Source organism: Saccostrea cucullata, unplaced genomic scaffold, assembly GCF_032062105.1.
Source record: "Saccostrea cucullata isolate Sc308-1 unplaced genomic scaffold, CSIRO_AGI_Scuc_v1 ctg8043, whole genome shotgun sequence".
NCBI lineage: Eukaryota > Metazoa > Mollusca > Bivalvia > Ostreida > Ostreidae > Saccostrea > Saccostrea cuccullata.
Window position 1 is genome coordinate 23,808 of NW_026939096.1, and position 19,743 is coordinate 43,550.

The following is a 19,743-nucleotide window of genomic DNA, read 5'->3' on the forward strand; positions in this document are numbered from 1 at the left end:
TTAATAGCGAAATTTTCCTTAATACAAAAGCTAACAGAACAACAATGCCCCGGAGTTTAATAATTTCTTAGAGTAAATAATGCAGTTGAAAAACATCTATTTTGCCTAAAAAGTAGAATCCCACGTGCACTGTCCCGCCGGTAAAAAAATTAATCCACACATTCGCACGAAACCTTACCTGAAGTTTTGCAATTGTTTTACCTATGAACCGAAATTTTACGTAAAACCATGCTCAACACGGGATTCTAGCAGCACTTTCCAAGTATTTAGGAAGCAAACTTTTCACCTGCACAAATTTTATGTCATGAAATAGACAGCTTATTTTTGTTCTGTTGCATTATTTTTGTTACAAATGACGGAAGAAAGGCCGACCGGGATACGTATATAGCTGACCAACGTCGAAAAAGAATAAAATAGATAAAAATAATTTAGCATACCTGTTTTATTAATTAAATTCCATATGAATTTCATAAAATATTTACGATTTCTGTTTCTAAATTCCTTTTTACGTATCTTTGTACATGCCGTCTCTGCCAAATTCTCATTAGACCACAAGATCACTTCCAAAGTAACTTGATGTACATATCTGACGTCATCGATGGTAGATTTCAATCAAATTAACAGATTTAAGCATAACAAAATAAAAACATTTCATTTATGTTAATGTTTACATGTTCCTATTTATTTTCTTGAATTAATTTCCATCTCTAAATACAACTTTTACAAAAACTTGTGTTCTAGAATTGACGTCATCTCGCCTACTATGACGTCATAATGTAGAACTGATTTAGTCAAGGTAGAATATGTTGTATGCTTCCTTATTTCCCCTGCGTTAAAAGAAACTTTAACCTTAGCCATAACTCTAAATAGTTAGAGCTAGGGCTTTCAACCTTCAAACATATAATTCTTGTGAGAAGATCTTTCATTGTATACCAAGATCTTTGACCCTTTTACCTTAGAGTTTGACCTATTTTATAAAAAAAAAGATTGACAATAACTTTTGAAGGTTTATGAGAGGTGTTTTCATTTTCAAAAGTTTTAAAATTAGATTGGACTCCAAACCATAGCGAATAGAAGGAAAAGGCAGATACAATTGAAAATTTCTGTACAAGGATGATTAACAATTTATGTGTCATTAAATCACCATCAATCAGTTATCTTTATTTGTTTTCTTTATTTGTTGAGACTTGATAAATTTTCATTTGCTGTCGCTATATGTTTTAAAAAAAATGGAAAAATTCAGCATATAAAGTCTTGAACTACATTTTCCCTTCTGAAAGGCTAGATATATGACATATTATTAATGATTGTCACAGAAAGCAACAAGTATTTAAATTTTCGTGACAAGAAATGTACAGTATTTATGAGACAACAAAAGAAAATTTTAAAACCAAAATATAGCAGAATTTCTCTTCATCAACCATGTTTAGAGAGTTTGTACTCAAGACTTAAGGGTCCTCCACACACCCACAGGTTATGTTCTCATATTATTGAGCATTACTTTTAACAAGCATATCAACCTTTAAAAACTGTCCAGGGATTAAAATGTAATTTATACTGATTTTTTAAATTATTATTTCACAAGTTATAAGAAATTTTTCCCAGATCATTTTCATACCTAGCACAACAAACTTTGTCTTATCCTTTCGTATATTTTTAAGCTCATGGAATAACCATAAAAATTCATTTTTATCTATCGACATATTTTTTACAGAAATTTATTATATTTATAAAAAGTACATAAAACGTATTTTCTCTGAAATACATTTCGAGAAAAATCAATAAGGACTCCTTTTGTGGAGAAGAAACATTAATAAATTAGATTATATCAAAAAATTGAATTAAAATTAAATGCACTGATGTAGAAAAAATATTTTCAAAATCTTTGGTATCAAAGTTCCTTTTTGGAGTTATCTTTGCTGTTGCCCGGGACTCAAAAACTTTGGCAAGTCTCCGCATACATCACCATACTATATTTAGTAATTACTGGCCACTGAACTGGACAAATATAACAGAGGAAAACTAGAAACACACACTATTTTATTAATATTTATAAACAACAATGAGATAATGTATTATTGAAACGCACAAATTAGTGTGCCGAAATTTCAACTATCAAAACAGACTCGGTTGATTAGCCTGAAAGGATAAATAATCTATACGTTTTTCGTCATAACCACCGGTACCTGTTGTTTACGAATTATTATGTAACATAATCCAAGACGTCTGTTGTTCTTTTTTTTAACAAAAAACCGCACATCCTTTTCCATCAGTCACTCCGTGATCATGCCATGTGTTCATTGTTTACAAACGGTGTTAAGTTAAATCGTTCTTACAGAAACTCGATCGAACCGGAAGTAAAAGTATTTTTTCTCTATATACGTCACAAGTCACATGGTGTGGAGGACCCTTAATTCTTAGGAAATATGGGAAATGCACGCTTAAAACAAACTTTTGTTTTCACAGATCAGGTAATGGTTGATTGTTTGAACTATGGTTGATCATACCTTAAACTTCAGTTCTTGATGTTCTCCAACTTCACTCTAAACTTTCAATTTCATACCTTTGGTCTGTATTGTGGCTTAGCGTAAAACAAACTTAAAGGCAAATGAAGCAACCAAAACAATCATACAGATTCATTTTATTAAGAATACAATTACTCCTATAATGCAATACATACATGTTTACATATCTGAGTTGTATTTTAAAGATACAATTGGCACTTAATTTGCTTTTAAGGAATGAGAACGGTTTTTATATACAAGATCAACGCCATTTTTGTAAAATTGGAAACCATTTTTTTGCAATCAATTAGGCTTTAAAAGACAACCTTAATTTTTGCATACATGTATATAACATGGAAAAACAAGCATATAAATTCCCATGTAAAGACATGCATTATTCCATTGTTAACAACAAACAAAATTTACAGACAGTTTTCATTAATGTTAAGAATGTATTAACAAAGCCAACAATTATTCAGGATATTCTGACGCTGAGATATTTTAGAAACATTCAACATGAAATATGATTCTGATTTAAACTGTGTAAAAGCAAATTAAATAAATTGGATAGTACACATTTAAATTTTGCTCGTTGAACTTTTTTAAATGAAGAATTTAGATACTAATATTTATTTATTTTGGTTATTTATATTGTTGTGCCTCAATCAAGACGTTCCATAGAAATGGACATTTGACAAAGTTTTAAGTGTATGAAACCTTTCATATGTTTCTTAAAGGAATTGAATATACCGCAAGGTTAACAATGTTTATATTATTTGATCAGCTAATCTTAAATTTGTAACTATAGAATATTGGCTTCATTTATTTGATTAACACTAATTTAAGTATAATTGGTATATACGAAAGAAAATGTAAACAGTTACAAATAATTAAAAATTATATATATAAATAAATTTTATGAATACGTGTGAATTGATTCTGTTTTACTTATGTTATAATCTTTTTTATATATCGAGAAAAAAATATCGCGAGTGTCTGAACTTGTAATAAAATGTTTAAGAGGTATTGGCTCTCAAAATTGTGGCAATAATATGATTATGAATATTCATTCATTTTATATTCTCTTGAAAATTATCATGTAAATTTGCGAAAGCATTATTTACAACATGGAACTTTTTTAATTGATTTGAATAAAAAAATCTGTAAATTATTGCCATTCACGATCACGATCAGTAGTTTCCAAACTACATCATGATATAATATTACAATAAATACATCAATATCATTAAGTGACTTCAAACTAATTTTATGTAAATTTAAAAATGTGGAATATCCGATACATTTATAACAAATATTTATATCTTACTCCACTTCCAGATATCTACGTCTTCAACTTAAACTTTACTACATTAATATTATACGTATGAGCGGGCAGAAAACACAAACCGATTTTCATTATTCTTGCATAAACTACTTTGCTTTAAAAATACTTGGTATTCATTCATATCTATTTATTTAACAACCACAAAGGCTCTGAGAGACTTTTTGGTATACTTTTTCCTTTCCTAAAACGCGGTTAAATGTCTTTCATTGATTGAATAGGCTACTTTTACCTTTATATTCCATAAAAAACTGCTTTGTTGCCATATTTGTCTTCGATATCCACTAAGTCTGGATACTTGTCGAATAAATACTTATACATTTCTTTTTCCCTATTCATACAACACATATGCAATACAGTCTTTCCGTCATCTCTAGCGCTATAGATATCTAAGCCTTTATCTACGAGGAACTTTAGTATTTCAACATTACCACTCCAGGCTGCTTCATGTAAAGCATTCTGACCATCATTGTCAGTGACATCGAGTAAATCAGGATATTTGTTGACCAAGTATTTGCACATGTCCATCTTATCGTCCAAACAACACAGATTTAGCACTGTTTTCCCGTCACTACTCGTGCTTTTGATATCTAAGCCTTTCTCTATGAGAAATATAACCAGATCAACATTACCACTACAGGCTGCATCATGTAAGGCATTCTCACCATCATTGTCAGTGACATCGAGTAAGAAAGGACATGTGTTGACCAAGTATTTGCACATGTCTGTCTGCCCATTCATACAACACTGATGTAACACTGTTTTCCCGTCACTTCTCGTGCTTTTGATATCTAAGCCTTCCTCTAAGAGAAACTTAGCAAGATCAATGTTACCACCCCAGACTGCATCATGTAAGGCATTTTCACCATCATTGTCAGTGACATCGAGTAAGTCAGGATATGTGTTGACCAGGAATTCGCACATGTCTATCTTATCGTTCAAACAACACAGATGTAACACTGTTTTCCCGTCACTTCTCGTGCTTTTGATATCTAAGCCTCTATCTAGGAGGAACTTAAGTATTTCAATATTACCATCCCAAGCTGCATCATGTAAGACATTTTCACCATTATCGTCAATGACATCGAGTAAGAAAGGATATGTGTTGACTATGTATTTACACATATCCATCTTACTGTTCAAACAACTCAGATGTAGCACAGATTTTCCGCTATGTATAGAGCTTTTGATATCTAAGCCCTTCTCTAAAAGAAACTTAGCAAGATCAATGTTACCACCGCAGACTGCTTCATGTAAAGCATTATTACCATCATTGTCAGTGAAATCGAGTAAGAAAGGATATGTGTTGACCAAGTATTTGCACATGTCTATCTTATCGTTCAAACAACACAGATGTAGAACTGTTTTCCCGTCACTTCTCGTGCTATTGATATCTAAGCATTTATCTAGGAGGAACTTAAGCATTTCAATATTACCACCAAAAGCTGAATCATGTAAGACATTTTCACCACTATCGTCAATTACATCGAGTAAGAAAGGATATGTGTTGACCAGGAATTTGCACATGTCTATCTTATCGTTCAAACAACACAGATGTAGAACTGTTTTCCCGTCACTTCTCGTGCTATTGATATCTAAGCCTTTCTCTAAAAGAAACTTAGCAAGATCAATGTTACCACCCCAGACTGCATCATGTAAGACATTGTGACCATTATTGTCAGTGACTTCGAGTAAGAAAGGATATGTGTTGACCAAGTATTTGCACATGTCTATCTTATCGTTCAAACAACACAGATGAAGAACTGTTTTCCCGTCACTTCTCGTGCTATTGATATCTAAGCCTTTATCTAGGAGGAACTTAAGCATTTCAATATTACCACCAAAAGCTGCATCATGTAAGACATTCTCACCACTATCGTCACTTACATCGAGTAAGAAAGGATATGTGTTGACCAAGTATTTGCACATTTCTATTTGCCCGTTCATACAACACTGATGTAGCACTGTATTCCCGTCACTTCTCGTGCTTTTGATATCTAAGCCTTTCTCTAAAAGAAACTTAGCAAGATCAATGTTACCACCCCAGACTGCATCATGTAAGACATCGTGACCATTATTGTCAGTGACTTCGAGTAAGAAAGGATATGTATTGACCAAGTATTTGCACATGTCTGTCTGCCCATTCATACAACACAGATGTAGCACAGTTTTCCCGTCACTTCTCGTGCTATTGATATCTAAGCCTTTCTCTAAAAGAAACTTAGCAAGATCAATGTTACCACCCCAGACTGCATCATGTAAGACATTGTGACCATTATTGTCAGTGACTTCGAGTAAGAAAGGATATGTGTTGACCAAGTATTTGCACATGTCTATCTTATCGCTCAAACAACACAGATGTAGAACTGTTTTCCCGTCACTTCTCGTGCTTTTGATATCTAAGCCTTTATCTAGGAGGAACTTAAGCATTTCAATATTAACACCAAAAGCTGAATCATGTAAGACATTTTCACCACTATCGTCAATTACATCGAGTAAGAAAGGATATGTGTTGACCAGGAATTTGCACATGTCTATCTTATCGTTCAAACAACACAGATGTAGAACTGTTTTCCCGTCACTTCTCGTGCTTTTGATATCTAAGCCTTTATCTAGGAGGAATTTAAGCATTTCAATATTACCACCAAAAGCTGCATCATGTAAGACATTCTCACCGCTATCGTCACTTACATCGAGTAAGAAAGGATATGTGTTGACCAAGTATTTGCACATTTCTATTTGCCCGTTCATACAACACAGATGTAGCACTGTATTCCCGTCACTTCTCGTGCTTTTGATATCTAAGCCTTTCTCTAAAAGAAACTTAGCAAGATCAATGTTACCACCCCAGACTGCATCATGTAAGACATTGTGACCATTATTGTCAGTGACTTCGAGTAAGAAAGGATATGTGTTGACCAAGTATTTGCACATGTCTGTCTGCCCATTCATACAACACTGATGTAGCACAGTTTTCCCGTCACTTCTCGTGCTATTGATATCTAAGCCTTTCTCTAAAAGAAACTTAGCAAGATCAATGTTACCACCCCAGACTGCATCATGTAAGACATTGTGACCATTATTGTCAGTGACTTCGAGTAAGAAAGGATATGTGTTGACCAAGTATTTGCATATATCTATCTTACCCTCAATACAACACAGGTGCAGCATAGATTTTCCGTAATTATTTCTGTCGTTTATATCTAAGCCTTTTTTTAAAAGGAAATTCATTAATTCTACATTACCACCTCTAACGGAATCATGTAAGGCAGATTCACCAAAAAAATTTATTTTGGTCAGCAAATAAGGAAACCTGTCAAGAAGAAACTTACTCATCTCAAATCTGCCATGTTGACATGCACTGTGTAAAACAGTTCTACCTGTTTCATGTTCAGTAATGAGCTTTTGATTTTTTAAAAGCTTGAATAATTCGATGCTGCCTCCCGCAGCAACCATATGTAAAATAGATCCACCATCAAATAAATCATTTTCTTCAGATAAAAGTTTAGGATATTCACTTATGATGTATTTCACAGTTTCAAGTTTTCCGTTCTGGCATGCATTATGTAGAATCGTTTCTCCTCTATTAGTTTTTAAGGATGGATCGCATTTATGCTTGGTTATAAGTGCTTTAAGGGCATCTATCGCTCCGGCGTAAGCTATAAAATGAATGGTATGCTCTCCAAAGTCATATTTCACATTGAATAAGTCTGGATAATTTTCCAAAAAAGAAATTATTTCCAATCTCTCCCATAAACAGGACTCAGCTAATATAGAAACAGAACGTTGAAAACTTGGATGGAGAGATTTAGAAAATTCCATTATATTCAGACCTTTAGAAATAAATTGCTTGACCATGTCTAAGTCCCCATTCTGTATCGCACAGAAACAGCTTTTAACGTCAGGAGTGACTCCTTCATCTAAAAGGATTTGAACAACTTTGCTATGATTCATCAACGTTGCTTGATTTAATGCTTCATACCTTTGTTTGTTAGTTTTAATGATTGTCAACAGGAATTTAACCATTTCATTTTGCCCAGCTTTTGCAAAATAAATCAGCAATGATGCATCATTCTCATCTAACTCAGATAGAATATTTTCCTTCTGATGCACATAATCTTTAAACGCAGAGCAGAATGCGTCGTTTTTCCATAAATGTAATCCAGATATGATTTTGAATAGTTCACTGCTTCTAAAATTGAGATTTTCAACTATTCTTTTGAAAATATCTGCAAAGTAATCTTTTTCTATTGTTTGTATGTTTTCCGCCATCTCCCCCTTTCCTTCTACTTGGAGATTATTCAATAATGATATTTGGCAATGTTTGATAACGAAAATAGTATGAAATTTGATAATTGTATTTTGAATAACGTTTTGAATACAGCTATGTGAAAACGTACAGAACCCACTCTCATCAATTAAAAAAGAACCCATTAACCCGTCGATGCATTCGATGAACTCAGTAGGTATTGGAGATTTTTTATTTTTAGGATGGACAGTCATTGCTTTTCTTTTCCCCTCGATATCGATGTTAAGGTTACGTAATGAAGACATTGAAACTTTGTTGTCATTTGTCATTAGAATATAAACAAGAACGGAAAACTGGGGCTTGGAGTGCCAATACATATTTTCGACATACTGACTTAAACACTCGGACGGATTTTTAAAGAAATTCGGTCCTCTACTTTGTAATGTTGTGTTATTGCCAAACAGCTTACAAGATTGTGGAAAGCCTAAGGGTGGTGCACAACTGAACGCTGAGTATAATTCATCTGCACGAAATGGAATTCGGACATAAAGATCATACATCTGTTTCATTTCTTCTTTTGTCAACTTGTTCTCCGAATTCGAGATATCAACCAAAGCATTTTCAATGAATTCCATTTTGAATTGCAGTTTAGTTAGAATTTCCGAATACATATCATTGCGGATTGTTGCAATTAAAAAGTTTCCCTTCTGGTCAATTTCATCAGAGAGAACACTTTCCATAAAAATTGTTGTTGTTTCCCACTGTTCTATTTCTGACCTCCTGAAATTATATTCTCCGAAGATATTATCTACAAAAAAAGCAATGTCTTTCGTTTGGTCATGTTTTCCACACAATTCCTTTAGACCCATGACGACCTTCTCACGTTTGTTATGAGATGTTTTCAATTCTTTCAAGAGGTGTTTTGCTATTGTCGTTTTACCATCTCCTGGGTTTCCTTTTATAAAAACATACTTCTTTTTTAACAAAACTTCTCTTGCTTTCTGATAGGCTCGAGTTTCTATAAATTCTTCACCTGGATTGCCTTTCTCTACATTTCATAAAAAGCAGATATAAAAGAGAGTTAAAATTCTTTTGTCGAGATATTTTTCATAAATACATTATAATTAAATTTATTTTTTGATACAAACGTATCATGAATATTCAATTAGCTTTGCTCTGAAATGTTTTTTTTTTCTAAATTGCCTAATATACAAATACATTAAAATGTAATATCTTGAAATTTAGTCAAGTACTTTTTATTTATATTTTTACTGGAAAATGTACATACACCAGATACATTATTTAAAAACTCTCTACTAAAAACATGAATATTTATATTGTAGCAAAAATTAATACCACTCTCTTTGAATGATATAATTTCAATTAATGTCATGTTCATGTGTTTGTATGCATAAATCATAAAATTATAACGTAATTACAATGAAAACAATTTTTAAAAAATCAATTCAGTACAACTTTGATAAGATATGATTTTCTCAGTAGTGTAACGGAGTAAACATTCTTTTACAGTGTGAATAGGTATGCAAATAACGAAATAAGTAACGTATATGTTTCCTAATAAGAGAAGGATTTTTGCAGATATGCATGAAATTAAGATGATTCAAAATTACCACTTTTGGTATATGTATCTTTACGGCTTCAATTAACAGAATTACTTACGGAGAAGATGCTCCTGTTCTGGATCCATGGTGTCCTTGTTGCTTGAATTCCTCTCGCGTTGAAATTTTATAAATAAGGAACATAACAGAATTACAATCAAAATGATTGGTACCATGACACCAAGTAAGATCGGTATGTAAGATAAAGATGTCGTTGGTGTTGAGGATGACACATCTTTGCTACTGTAAAGAATGAACATAAATGCAAATTAATTTGAAGAGAGAGAGAGAGAGAGAGAGAGAGAGAGAGAGAGAGAGAGTGATTTACTTTTTTGTATTCCGACACGACTCCGCTGCTTCGTAGCAATGGAATTGTTTGTTAATAGCTAAACATTCCTGATCTAGTAAAACAAAAACAAAAAAGATGGATATTGTAATATTTTTTATGTTCAGTGTAAACAATCAATCCTTAGGAAATCAAAAATATGCATTCTGTTTTACATTAATTATTAATACATATCACTTAAAATTATTACATTCAAAACCAAATTGTTAATTTGGCATCTAGAAGATTATACATACATTTGTATATTTCGTTGCTGAAATATGGTTTTTCGGGACAACCGTGGGTGAAGTCTGCGCACCTTACTTGGTTTAGATAGCCAGAATTAGTGAGGTATAAACAGGTCCCTTAAAAAAGAAAGGGACGTACTATGCAAAAATATTTTCTAAATTCGTTAATTGATATGAAGCTGTTTCATGCATATTATATCACCAGATGTACGTATTTGAAGTGATGACTCGTTATACAGATTCCTAACTTTTAAAGTGTTATATATTATACATGATCAATTTAATTTTTTTTTCTATATTGCTGATTTTCACGCAATAATATTGTTACCGGATGGTAACCCAAGACCCGCCAATGTTTACATAACGCTTTTCAAACTGGTTCAAGTTTTGTTTTCGGATAAGTCATGTTGATGACGCTCGACAGCACTGGTTTTTTTTTTTTTTATTTTGAACATTTTTTTTACGTGAAAAACGTTTTTAAGAAATACTAGTACGTGTTTAGAGTGAACGTACTCTTTCAAAACCATTGCTTCCAGTTGTACAGAAAAGGCACCCGAGACACACAAAGCAGATAACTTCTATTTAAAAATGAAGAAAATTGCATTTTCTGCCATATGTGCATAGGAAATGCACACTAACATGTAAAGGTAAGTCAAGCAACCCAACTTCTAAAAGATATTTTAGATTAAAATTGAAATAAGAGCCCTGTGGACCACAATGTTCACCTGAGTCAATATGGCTTAGCTGTTATTCTTAAGCTGATTTCGTCTCTAATGCATTCATAAGTAGAGGTTTGATTGCCTGCTCTAGACAAAACCTACGCAGATGTGTCATGTTTTGAACTAAATTGAATTGAAACTGGGGGATAGGGAAAAGGTAGGATTGTTTTAATTTTAACAAACTTGAATCTACCTTGGGATGTTTCCATATCAATTTGACTAATCGCGCGTTTGACATTTTTTCCCAAATATTTACAGGTACCAATTTGATTTGAGGCCTCAGGGTCATGATTTGAGCAAACACGATTCTATATCACCTAAATCAATATGTCTAATCATGGCTTTGTTGTTCTTGAGAAAAAGGATTTTTGTTCTCCTGTATATTTGTATGTACAATATCGTTCCTCTACTGGGCCCTATTCAACCCTTGTGCATCATTTTTTTAAAGAAACCTTAATATACATTACCTAAAGATGTTTCCATATCGATTACTATTTGTGGCTATGTTGTTTTGAAGGAAATCTTTTTTAAATTGTCCTACATATTCGTAATTTACGTTAAAATTTGACCCCCTTCCCATTGTGGCTTACCCTACCTTCGAGGATCAGGATTTGAACAAATTTGAATTCACACTATGTAATAAAGGATTCACGTATGTTAAAACTGTTTTGGCCAAACGGTTTTTGATAAGATTTTTAAAAGATCACTCAGGGTTCTCCATGGGCCGTTTAAGTGGCGGCCCCGCCACAGTTAAATTCCTTAGCGCCACAGTTAAAAATCAGCGCCATAGTTCCGCCCCAGTTAAAATATTAGTGCCGCAGTAAGATTGTCCTTGTCAGTACGATAAAAATTATATATTTTTAAATAATCAATAAACTTCATAACCTTAAAATTGTGTAACGTTTTCAGTTTCTAATGCTAAATTGTTAATTTACTCTAATCATGCTAATTAGGGCCCATTTTTGCTTGCACAATCAATTATCTTCCAGGCGTCTCTGGAAACATGAAACCGTTTTTTCACACTTCAAATACAATGTTAGTACTTTGCACAATTCTTGTGCCACAGTTATATTTAAATAATTGAGAACCCTGTCACTATTCATTGATATTTTCCCTTGAAAAAATGAGTTGCCCTTCATTGGAACAAAGGACAAGAGAGGTTTATACCCCTTTTTGGACCCGTGTTTAGGTCTCTATGAGCTATACATGTACAATACGTTTTTTTAATTAAAACATGTCATCATTGTTACAAAATAAGTATTTCATTCATGATATAAAAACACTAAGGTCACAGGAAGGTCAAATATATGTCAATTTCCAAAATTTCTCATTTGTATGCAATTTTCATCAATTTCAAGGCATATATTGCTTCAGAAAACATAGAGCACAAGATTGCTTATCTATCAAATTACAAATTTCCTGCACTAGTTTCAAATGCATCTTGTGTATAAAAAATTTCAGATAGGCAAGCTTGTGATCTATGTTTTCCGAGGTGAAAAGTATCTCAGATTTAATGAAATTCCACTAGAAATGAGGACATTCGGTAAATTGTCCCCATTTTACACCCTCTTGTGGCCTCTCTATAAACTTTATTTGAATCAGAATTATACTGGTTTTAAAATAAATATCATTTCAAGTTATAAACTTTAATTTTGATAGTGTTTTAATTTTTATATCAGACAAGAGGTCAGATTCGGCTGTTACCATACCTTGTCTTTGAATCCTCTTTACTAAAGGATGTCTTGTGCTAAGTTTGGTCGAAATTGGACAATGGTTTTGGTGAAAAAGTCGAAAATGTTAAATGATTACAGACGGACAGAAGGACAGACAAAGAAACAACTAGACAGGCTGTATTTAATAATCTAGTGGAGAATGTTCCGAGTATAACTAAATTGATAAAATACAGTATCATGGCACTGAGATTTAAGGGGGGGCCTATGCCCGAAAAGTCTTTGTGTGAAATTTTGTAAACTGACATTTCTCTCCTGGCCACTTGCTTTAAATTTTAAGGCATTAAAATTAATACTTTCATATGCTTATTTTTACACATAAGCACATGCAAAAACAGTGTGAAATGCTAAAAATAGATTATTTACAGACATTTTTTCTACAGAATAATGGGCTAAAAGAACCAAAATGTCAAATCACATTCAAAATTAACATGTATTTAAAAAAGATAATTTGTATCTTTAAAATGAAGGCAAATTCATTGCAGTTCATATTGCATGAAAGATTATAATGGAGCACAATGTAAGTATCATCTCATTTTTCTGCCGTATTTTTAACAATTCTCTCATGCATATTAGGCAATATCTTAAAAAAGTCTTTGTGTGAAAATATTGTTATTGATAAGTTTTGAAGAAATAAATAAACTTTTTATTTTAGTAAAGAAAAAAGTATACCTTTGTGATAAAATAAACAAAAAATATGAAGTTTTCTTTAATTCTTATACTCTTTTGTCATAAATATTGACCTTTCTGCACTTACACAGAGGTACGTAAGCACTGACGAACATCTGAATACTAGTACTAAACTATTCTGCGGAAAACAAGTATTCTACTTTGATTAGTAACAATTTACACTAATATAATCTCTGTACATGCCCCCTCCCCCTTTTCCCTTTCAACAACCAATACTTAACGTACAATTAAATCTACTGATCAATATTAAAGCAATATAGGTACAAGTACATTTTTTAAAAAAAATCTTATTTTAATTTTCATTTAGGAAAAACAATTAATGTAATGCTTAAAGAACTTGTAAACATATTTTTCCTGATTTAAGCTGCTTTCTCTGCTGAATTTTATCTTTCCTTTTTGCACTTATATCAATTAGCATATTATTGACGTATCTTTTCAACACTGAAATTGCTTTGAACTATCAACCAACGGAAGAGAATTCATTCTAATATTAACAAACTCATTATCATTATCATTAATAATTATTTACAATTATTGAATAAATTTTCTTTTTGAAACTTGTGTATGTTACTGACTATTTACAATGTTAGGTCTAAATCACAGAACTTAGCGAAAGTCAACAGGTATAAAAGAAACGTCGCTATTGTGACGTGAAATAACGCTGTTATGACGTAGAACGACATAGGTCCCCCCTTAATACAGATTATATGAATAATAAGCTTTATATGTGTTTACAACTCATTTATTTAGATATCGCTAAATACTGCTATAGCAGATTTAATGCAAAACGGTACAACAGTCATTGCTCAATAACTGAGTCCGACTATGTGTATTCTAAGTACTTTGAGTTTTTATAAGAAAACATACCACTTTCATACAGTCCGGTCTGTCTATTGTAGCAGAACTCTATCAGTGTTGTCAGCTGTTGGTTAGGGACACAGTGATACGTACTCCTACCGTTGACGTCAACAGGACAGCCTCGTACCGTTGATGACGCATTCCATGACGCCCTGTCTTTTGGACATTGCTCCACAGTGAAGACATAGAATGGATATTGTAAACCTGACATATTTACAGGACCCCTTGAGGGAAAAATGAGACACACAAAATGAGAATCACATAATGGCATTCAAATGATGGCATTTGCATTATGACATTCGCATAATGACATTCACATATTAATCTTACCTATATTTATTTAAGAAAAAGTTAGACAGAACGATTACAAAAAATAAATCAATACTTTCAAGATGATAAGGTGGCTAAATTCTTTAGCTGGAATTAAGACAAAGTGAATGATTCTAAGAGTGGAGACACATATGTTATTTCCAATATGCACAGTATATTACACTTGAAGTTTGGCAAAGGATGAAGGAAATATGTTAAAATATATATTTATTTAATTTAAAAACAGAATATTGATAATTACATTGTGAGGATTTGAAAAATCACAATATTCATAAATTTGACATATGTAATAAGTAACGATCAAGTTCATGAAAAAAGTCTTCTGTATTTCCCCATGTGCCGACTAATGTTAACAATTAACAGACGGACGCAAAAATAGAGTGAACAGAAGTAAGAAATTAAGTCTGAAAAAAGACTCCGAAAAAAGCACTATAATGCAATTTGTCGAATATTTGGCAAAATTCATAGGATTTCAAAACACTACAAATGAATTTTGTTTTAAACATGGCAAATCCATTGTCTCTATATAACGCTTGATTATTCACCAATTTTTTTTCATATACTTTTACAAGTGTATAAGAACCGATACATGGGTGAAATAAGTCTTTCATCTAAGTTATTATATATACAGCATTTTTGCTGTATTCCTGACTGCAGTCAAATTCAAAACTATACACCAGAAGATCAAGCATTGTTGGCAACATCAAAAGGTAATGAATTTGTGAAATAGTTATTGTCCAATACTTCATAATTAAAAAAAAGGGATTATTCTGAATTTGCATTTTATAAAGAATTATTCCCTATTATGCCCCAAAACTAGCTTAAATACACATTAATAATATAAAATGTATCTGGTAGTTTATTTTCCCTTAAATGACAGATTAAGTAACGACTTTAACGTAAATGACTTCTCATTATTTTATAATTATTATTTTTTTTATTTTAGAGTTAAAATCTTTTTTTACCAAAAGCATAAGAACATTTGAAGTAGAATTATAAAGTGAACAGTACATAAGCGATTGTTTTGTTGTTTCAATGAATTGAAAAGAAATTACTTGAATTCTATGACAATTTTATTGTGATTATTTATAAAATTCATGATAAAATCACAAAATGGCAAAACACATCTGAGGTGATAAAATTTATAAAGGACAGATTTCCCAAATAAAACTTTCAGTATATTATAATTTATTTTTCAAAAAATATTAATAAACATTTATAAATATGAATATACGACGTGTTTTTGTCATATAACTTGAATGTGTTGCACTCCTAGCCTTAGAAATGTAGATCTAAAGCACAAACTGACCCTGTAATTGATAAATCTATTTTGTAAAAGGGTTCTTTGTGTTTTTATTTTTCAAATAAAAAAATCGAAAACACCAATAAATGATTATAGCTTTATTATGCCTGAGAGCATACATGTAACATCAAATGTCGCACTCTTGGCATTATTAGGTATGCACATCAGAGGTCTGAAATCATGAAGAGCCATGCACATAAACTCTTTCTCTCGTTAATGTTTTTTACATTTCCAAAATTTCTTTTTTTTTGCATTTTTTTTTTATAAAAAAGATTTCTTTACTATTGTTGTTTGATCTTGTGACACCACTACATGTTTCTGTTGCACTCATGACATGATATAACATTATTTCAATATTATCAGCCATGACCATAACTTGATTGTCTTAATAGCCAGTATTTGTATTAATGATAAATACTTTAACATATATTGTAGAGCATAAAGCTCTAGGATATGTTGACAAGTGGCTCGTTTGAAATTAAAGCGAAAATAGAATTTCAAAATTTTTGGACTACAGATTAATAAACACAGCCTATATCCATTTTAGCGGTTTTTTGTGCAGTTTTAGCCTTTTGACACCCAGAAACAGAGCTCCCTTAGTTAATAATTATTGTTTACCTGCTGTAATGTCTGCCGTCACTGGTTTTACCTGGTATCTACCTTCCTTGTTTATACAATCTCTGGAATTTAAATCACGTGACTTAAAACAGGCGTTCCCCGTGTAATTCAAACTGTAAATGGCAAAAGCTAAGTATGCATAGGGCGCGCTTGATTTGTCTACACCTTACACCCGGTGTACACTTTTTCATAATCAAGTGCAAAAGTGTACACTTTAGGTGTACACCTTCTACACCCTGTGCAGGGCATGTGTAGGTAATTACACCGAAAATTCAATATGGCTGACAAATGAGGAAACGGTAAAACTGCAGAATTTCTTTTTCTGTATTTGAGTTTACTGTCAAGTATTTCATAGGTTAATTGTGATGAATTGTTTTTAGTAATCTAGTGGACCATGTTTTTTTTTTGCATTTTATGGAAAATAAAATACTTCATAATTTGTAAAATAAAAAAATAAGCAAATTTTGCAAGATTGTGTTTTAAAGTCTCTAGATATATTTGATTATAGCTAGATGGTAATTAGGGACAGCTAGGAAAATGTTTAATAAAAATTCTTTGCATTTTGTAAAATGTTTTGTTTTTAAAGGAATTTTAAAAGAATATTCAAAATCGCAACAATTATTTTATTTAAAAAATCGTCTGCAAATAGCCCCCCCCCCCTCAGTTGTTGAAATTTTGACGTCCATGTTGAATTAGCCACACTACACCCAAGTTCACTTGATTATTGGGTGTAAATAGTCTACACTGGGTGTAGTAAGGTGTAGACAAATCAAGCGCGCCCATAGGTCTATTTCGTCATATTATAGAGGGGTAAACCTTTATGCCTATACATTTACTTTTTGTCTTTTACAGAATTACATGGGAGCGCCTATTGTTTAAGAACTTGCTTACATTATATCTCAAATATCAATGTCAACTATGCCTGTAAAATCGTTATCTGAAAGGTAATATAACGATTCTTTTAAGCAAACTAGAATATTATCCATTGAGTTTTATATTAAAAAAACATTAATAGGTAGGCTTATATAAATTTACGCATTTATAGTACTATATACACGTAACGTGGCCTAAAAGCATGTACTGCATGCACATGTTTTCAGTTTTAAATATTCTTCGTCAATTGTATTCATTGTTGAGCTAGATAAGGATTAGGTTAACAATGATTATACAGTAAATTATGTCTGAATATGTGTATCAGATACAGTATAATTATTCTATGTACAGTTCAGTTGCATTATTTTTGAGAATCTAAACATCGACGTCGTAGAGAACTTCATTTCTACCTGGATTTATATGCATACTCCTCCTAGCTACCTGATCATACCTATAGAATTGGGGATAATACAAGTTTTTGATGTTTCACTTCACCTTTTACATTGTGGTGAGTTATCAATTGTTTTGTTAATTATTGCAATATGGATTGTTAGAAATAATGAAATATGACTTATTCAGACATTAATGAAGCTTAATTTACGATGACACATTTTACATCTGGTTCCTGAGCATTAAAACTTAGAAAGTCACTTTTGACCTTAAAGGATCACTTCATTATAAATAGGGATCTGACCTATAGGACCGGGCTTGGTTTTTTCTCTAGAAAAAGCTTGTCGATTTCCGTTCCGATTAATGACATTAGGCTAAATACATATGATAATTTGTTTTTCCTGAATTTTTATTTCAGTTAATAGAGGTAAGAGGAACCCTTTCATTGATTTTTTGAGTTTGTTATCCCCATATGCACTAACTGATATTTGTCTTTACTTCTCATATAATGATATAATGAAACATGTCATTATACACTGTAGTGTAAAAATTATATAAGCCTAAATGAAATCCAAGGGAGTGCTTTTACTGAAATATGTAGCCAAAATCAATGTGATTTAATTATAAGGAATATATACAAATGAAATTCATCGCAGCCCAATGCTGCCAAAAATACCTGTATTGAGTAACACATAGTGAGTTATTCTTGTCCTCGAAGAAAGTGTGCTTATACGGAGGTTCGTTCCGCCTGACCGAGAACTGTACTTTGGATTGTTACGATTTGATATCTCTTTAGTGTTTCTTATATATATCAGGAATGGGCATGCATAAAGGATAGATATTTGAAGGAAAAATACACAAATCTATGTAAAAAATCTAAACAGTCTTTGAAAAGGCGAAATTTAAAAGTTTAAAAGTGTTGTACCAGGTGGATTCGAACCCCCGACTTTAAAAAGAAAGTATCCACGGTGCAAAAGTCAGCACTTATATCAAATGAGCTAGTCTGACTATTATAATGAATGGCATAAATTTCAAGCAGGTGATGTAAAACAGGTTTCCTTATTTTTTGTAGATTTTTTGTGAATTTCGACCCCAGGGCAGGGGTGCCCCTACAAAAATCTAATCTTAATTTATTCCTTACATCCTAACCTATCAAAATATCACAATTTTATTTAGGGGCAGGCCTGCCCTGAAGGACTTCAAGGCCAAATTCATGCAAAAATCAATGCTTTTATGGACAAAATGGTGTTTCGGTCAACTTTGGAGGTTTATTGTAAAGTTGTAAATAATAAATTTGAGGTATCAAATACAAATTTGACAAATTTAGACATATATACGGTAGAAAACAACAAATAAAGATTGATTTTTAAATGTCGTTTTTTTCCGGGAAATTGCTCTCTCCTATAGGTCAATTCTTTTGTTAAAGCGAATACATCCTTTTACTTTTCTTTCTATAATTTATATTTTCTCTTTGTAAAGGTGTGACTGATATCAAAATGGGGCCGTTTACGTTTTATGGCCCGGAGCAAGGAACAAAACAAAAAAGGAACTCTGAAAGAAATACATGTAGTAGTTGGACCAGAGTCCATGAAGTAATAAACATCTCCTGTCCACAAATTACGCCTACCACGCGTCCTGTTATAACGCGAAATGAGATAACATTAACACAAAATGTATGAAATCGGGGTTATGTATTGCATTCCGCATTGTTTACTTTTGCATTCAGATCAACGCAGAATAAAGTAAAACAAAATATAAAAACATAATTTTTGTATTATTTCATTTTGCGTTGCTACATTTTGCATCGACATTTAGAGAAATGTAAGAAGACAAAATGCAAATTACAAGGGTCAGACAGATTGAGAATAATAAGTCGTCGTAGAAAAGAAACAGAAAGAAAAAAAAAATGGTAATTCTTAAGTCCATAGTGACTTTGTCGAAACGC

General features: G+C 32.1%; 1 protein-coding gene across 1 annotated transcript; it reads right to left on the bottom strand.

Moving 5' to 3' along the window:
- Positions 1–3,580: 3,580 nt before the first annotated feature.
- Positions 3,581–16,626, bottom strand: LOC134252223 (uncharacterized). The gene is made up of 6 exons (XM_062734644.1): positions 16,536–16,626; positions 14,294–14,508; positions 10,297–10,404; positions 10,043–10,115; positions 9,776–9,957; positions 3,581–9,143 (listed from the first exon to the last, which is right to left on the bottom strand). Exons 2-6 carry the CDS (start codon positions 14,493–14,495, stop codon positions 4,081–4,083), a joined length of 5,628 nt encoding a protein of 1,875 aa, XP_062590628.1. The 5' UTR covers positions 14,496–14,508; positions 16,536–16,626; the 3' UTR covers positions 3,581–4,080.
- Between the last annotated feature and the right edge of the window lie 3,117 nt (positions 16,627–19,743).